The sequence below is a fragment of the Triticum aestivum genome, chromosome 4A (genome assembly GCF_018294505.1).
Source record: "Triticum aestivum cultivar Chinese Spring chromosome 4A, IWGSC CS RefSeq v2.1, whole genome shotgun sequence".
Classification (NCBI taxonomy): Eukaryota; Viridiplantae; Streptophyta; class Magnoliopsida; order Poales; family Poaceae; genus Triticum; species Triticum aestivum.
Genome location: NC_057803.1, coordinates 396,646,634 through 396,651,983, shown reverse-complemented (window position 1 = coordinate 396,651,983; position 5,350 = coordinate 396,646,634). Strand labels below are relative to the sequence as shown.

At 40.6% G+C, this 5,350-nt stretch overlaps 1 protein-coding gene across 4 annotated transcripts; it reads left to right on the top strand.

Annotated features, from left to right (window-relative positions):
- The first annotated feature begins 2,026 nt into the window (after positions 1-2,026).
- On the top strand, positions 2,027-4,257 carry LOC123082026 (uncharacterized). Of its 4 annotated transcripts, XM_044504468.1 has the most exons (7): positions 2,027-2,385; positions 2,491-2,586; positions 3,051-3,097; positions 3,460-3,482; positions 3,567-3,682; positions 3,757-3,825; positions 4,047-4,257. In XM_044504468.1, exons 1-7 carry the CDS (start codon positions 2,238-2,240, stop codon positions 4,070-4,072), a joined length of 525 nt encoding a protein of 174 aa, XP_044360403.1. In that variant the 5' UTR covers positions 2,027-2,237; the 3' UTR covers positions 4,073-4,257. The 4 variants fall into 4 exon arrangements, with proteins under 4 accessions (XP_044360403.1, XP_044360404.1, XP_044360401.1 ...); XM_044504469.1 differs by lacking the exon at positions 3,757-3,825; XM_044504466.1 differs by having other exon boundaries at positions 3,460-3,682.
- Positions 4,258-5,350: the final 1,093 nt, after the last annotated feature.

The window sequence follows — 5,350 nt, the reverse complement described above, 5'->3', positions numbered from 1 at the left end:
TCGAACCCCGCGCCGCAGCCGCCCGTGTCGCGCCGCCGCTCCATGCTGCCGCCGCCTTCCGCCGTCGCCGCCGACCCTGCCGTCCAGGTAGTCGCCGCCGCCGCCTGGTTTTCTTGGGAAAAACCGCCGGTTTTATTCGAAACCCGAGATCGGTTTTTTTATTTTCGTTTATTTTCGGTTTTTCTTCGGTTTAGATAAATAGCGTACGTTCGTCCGTACGTTCATTTTAACGAACGCTGTTCATCCATTAGCTGCAGACAGCGAACGTTCGTTCGTTAGCCTGTTCAGTAGTTTTCTTTTTCCAGGGTTTTTCCGCGATTATTTTCGATCTCGAGTTCTGCCCTAATCTTTGTTCTAGTATATCTTTTCACTCGGTTATCCGAATCAGGTGAAACAAGCGCTTGGATCTTTGTCTCTAAGCCCTCTTTCTGTTTAACCAACTTGAACAAGATTTTGGTACTGTAAAATTTGACTTTAGTCCAGATTAGTAATCGGATGTTGTTTCTTTCGTAGTTTGAGTTTCGTTGCTCCGTTTGATTTGATTCTTTTTTTGCAAAACAGAGTTCTTCAGTTGAACTTTCTGCTTATATCTTCTTATTTGAGTTTTACCTGTGCATCTTTGTTTTAGTGCTTATGTATGCTATTGTTTGTTTGCGATAGAAACCCGGAGTGCGAAGCGTGCTACTACGAATCTCTAGGTTTTACGGATCGTCGCCAAGGCACGTAACACACTGATCATACCCTTTTATTACCCAGTTTTTATGCATTAGTTTCAACCCTCACACATTGCATGAGTAGGATCTCTTAACATGTGGGTTTGGGTAGTAAATGATGAGGTAGAACCTATTGCCCTTTTATTATCCAACCCTTGGGAGTTAATTCTACGCTATGCTTATATTGCTATGCTATGCTCGTAGACGTGGATTGGGTTTGAGAGTATCCATGACAGATGTGAGATTGTTAATTAATGGTTCAACTTAAGGAGGCAACTTTAATACACATCTGGGTGGATTGCTTGTGGGCACCAGGAGAATCCAGTGTTGTCCTAGGATATCCCGGAGTAACCTGTGATCATCCTACGGTCCGCCACCCAGGCTCAAAGGGATCATAAGATTATTCATGCTAGAAACTTTCGTGTGTAGCCACAAGCCATTATGGGCTCTGGCATAGTTGAGTATGTTGTGTGACCTCTTCCAGTGGTAGACTAGTAGATGTAGGGGATGTAGGTTGGTACGGTCTACCAGGGGTTAGAGTTAATGCTTCTGAAAAACTGTGTCTCGGTCATCCGTTTCTCAAACACCATGTAGTGCAAGAAATCCAACGAAGGAGATTGAGTTTTGTGGGGGAAAGTGCACAAACCTCTGCAGAGTGCATAAACTAATCATGGTTAACCCTGTCCCCAGTTATGGACATCTTGAGTATCTGGTTCTTGGATTATCATGTTGATCTCATCACTTTACTTAATTAATTTGTTGGGTTGTAATTATTACTTTGGGATTGAGTTGGAGGAACCTTCTCAATAATTTTCAACCAACTTGATAGTTAAAATAAAATATATTCCTTTGTTGTAGGGGAAAATTGGCTTTTCGCAAAACAATATAACCATAGAGCCTCCACCAGCCATATATGCATAGTGTGATAGCATTTATCTGTTCATTTCTCTATTGTGTTATTTTGCCAGCATATTCCATGTGCTGACCCATTTCGGGCTGCAACATATCATGTTGTAGACTTTTCAGACGACGAGTAACACTACTAAAAATTAGGCCATCAACGACCATCAAAAGATAATGCTTGGTCGTTAGCAGTACAATGGGCTAGCCACACGTCCAAGTTTGGCCTGCTCAACCTTCACGACGACCAGCGATCTGCCCGTTGTTATTTTTAACGTATCCCAGTGGTCATTGTTGATTAGTAACCTTATTTTTGGAGTAATTAACAATTATATCTTTTATCTCGGGAAAGAAGGATACATGTCATCTACAAGTTAGGTTTATTCCTTATCCAGGACTCGTGTCCATGAGAACCAAGGCGACGCAACCCCATCCCATAGATCGTAGGCATGGAGTGTGATCCTGATCTCGCCTTGGAGGCAGCCTAGCAGAGGAACATCGTAGCAACATACAAGATCCTCTGCCTAAGTTCATAGAAGGTTTGTCCCAAATTTTCTGTTTATTTTGATTTTCCTATTCATCGACCTCACATCTGGAAGTTGCCTGTCTTGTGGCCGAGGATACATGGCATTCATCGCCGTATTGGCGGCGTGGAAGGCGCCTTCAAGCCTACACTTGTGCCTCGGGTCGACGAGGCAGCCGCAACATGCCAACAGCCGCAACAGACCAAAGAAATTAGATCCATCCAGCTTACTGCAATGGAATCGACCAGGTTCGACATCTTGGTGCTCTTGTGTTCATCCCCTTCGTCGCTGGCAGTAAAATTAGCAGATTTCTACTTACCTCTGAGCCGCCAACCTGCATCTTCCTTTCAAAGAACCAAAGACACCGATGGTGAGGGGCGATGGAGGCGCGGGCGAGACCATGAATCGACGGGCGCACATGGGAGGGCGGCAAATCGATGGTGGCGCAGGTGAGGTTAGCTTGAGATCTGAGACATTAGTGATTCTATTTTTTCTTTTCTTTTTTCTTTCAGAGGTAAGCGTACAGTCGTCACAGGAGATTATTAAGAAGATAATACCTGGAGTGCAGCCGCGTAATCTGAAACTTCATAAGTCCATCTGCTAATGAATTTTATTATTACTATGTTTGGGAGACTATCAATGAATATATCACAAGGTTGCAGCAGCAAGCTGCAGTGTTGTTGTGTGTTTAGTCAGTCTGAAAAACTGTAGATGCTTGCATTTTGATGACTACTAATGCTATCTGCTTTGTCAATCTGAATGATTCATCATGTGCAGCGATAAATAGAAGTTAACTGTGAGATGTCATATTGCTAAATTGTGGCAATAAAATATTAAGAACAACCTGAGCTGATTACGGGAAGCATACTTGTTCTGTTTCCTTAATACATTAATTTGGTTCTCCATGCAACAGGGTCACACGCAAGATTATGGGAAGCATATAACCTGAGCTCTACGAGGGTATGAGTTAACAGCACCTGATCAAGTGGCTCATTAGAAGGAATACATTAATAGTACCGCACCTTTTTTTGGCCATATATACATAGGTGCCAACAATTTTTGGTTGTTGTAATTCACAGGAAGGACTGACTCATCGTAATAACAACATGATGCCACTAGTTAATGCAAGTCTTAATCTGTAGTAATCGATTTGCTTCATGTTTTAGTTTTTACCTTATCAATAAACAGGACACAAGTACTTCTGTAGGTACTTTATTTGATTTAGCATTCAGTTATTCATTTTCAGTACATCAACATTCACTTAGTTAATTTAATTGTACTTTGTATAGCCTTTGTGCACACTTCTAACTATATCTGTATAGGTTATCACGATGAGTCATCACAGGTATGGAAACTTGACAGCATTAGCTCTGGAAAGATGCTTTCTACTCACAGTTGAACAAGTCTGGACTGATCAAGGTATTGCTAGGTGGACCTTGCCAGAGCAATCAAGTAAATTAGCAGATTTCAGCAGGAAAAGGGTTACTCACAGGCCTCATAAGCAATATGAGGAACCCGGGAAGAAGTACAAGTTAGCTACAAAAGGTACTACACAAACATAAAAATATTATTCAAGTATCTTCTACGGGATGATATAATGTGGTTGCTTTTTTTCATAGATGGAAATGATGCGCCAACAAATACACCAATCTTGTTTAGTACAAAATGGGATGCAGATGATTCCAAAAGTGCGTTTCTAAGAATCATGTATTTTACCAATAATTGTTTCTACGCTTTATTTTCTTCTAGTCACTCATAACATATTGCAACTATGAATGATGAAGTTGATGCCAGCAATGACGGTGACATGGGAAATGATATGATGAAGTTCATACATTCATTATACTATTATACTTTGTGTCAATTTATTTACAAGACTGGCTTTCATAAACTACTCAACATTTTGTAGGACTGATGGTCCACCATAATATATAGAAGCAACAGGAGGGATAGCTGATGAAGAATGATATCCATTCAAACAATGGTGGTGTTCCTCAAGTGAAGATTAATAATATTTTCTTTTCTAGTTGTCTCATTTTCCAGATAGATATTATCAAGTACATTGGTTATATAAGGAATGATTTTGACTCCATTTCTTAAATGATATTTTAATTCCAGAATTGTATGTCGGAATATTGGTATGTCTATTAATAAAAGTGGCTATGATCTTTTCAATTTAGGTTCTTTTGTTTCTATATTAATGTGGATGTTAATATTCAAATGTTGGATGCTACATAAAGTGATTGTTGAACGGAAAGTTATACTATATGTAGGTTGTTCTGAAGAATATCAAATTGTGAAGAGAGCGTGGTTGGTAATAGCATTATTAATGATGACAAAAGTGGTTGTTAATACTACAATTATGGTCGTTATTACCTTGGGATTGATGACCACACACCATTCCGTCGTTAGAAGAATAACGACCAAAAAAAGGTATGTGGTTGTTATACTTTTAACGAGGGAGCCTACAACGACCAGTAGATTGTGGTCGTTAATGACCTTTAACAACCACAATTCAATCTTTTGTCGTCATTAAAAACTGTTTTCCTAGTAGTGTAAGATGCCATAGGTCGTTTCTCATGCACTCAGCTATGCCGTTGGAGTTGATGGACTCACTTTATCTTCCAAGTCTTCCGTGGTTATCTTATTTAGATGGCCTTAAGCCATATTTATTGTAATAAGTTCTCTTTTGAGACATTCGATGTAATAAGTGTGTGATTGCTACTCTGTTATAAATCCTTCGAGTACTGTGTGTGTCAGCATTACCAATCCAGGGATGACACTGAAGCACAAAGACTTGACCGTCTGAGGTCGGTTCGCTACAAGATGGTATCAGAGCACACGCTGAATGTAGGACACAACCACTAAGATGAGCCATAGATCACTCTTATCTACTCATTTTTGACTCCTCTCCATTTTCTACTCTTTAGGATGGCGGACACAAGGAACAAGTTTTCTCAGCCAGATGAAGAGACCCCATTTGGACGACACTTGAAGGAAGTCACTAGGTATCTGAACATTGGAATACCAAGCTTCACCGGAACCTACACCGCCACACTACCAGAAGAGGAATGTTGGATGATTTGAGTTCAAGTTCCAGGAAGGATATTCACACCAATCACTGAGCCCATAGAGTTTTCCTTTGATGCATCAACCTGGAGTCTAGGAAAGAGCATGGCAGTCCACATCGCCATCAGACACATTGGCGAAGTT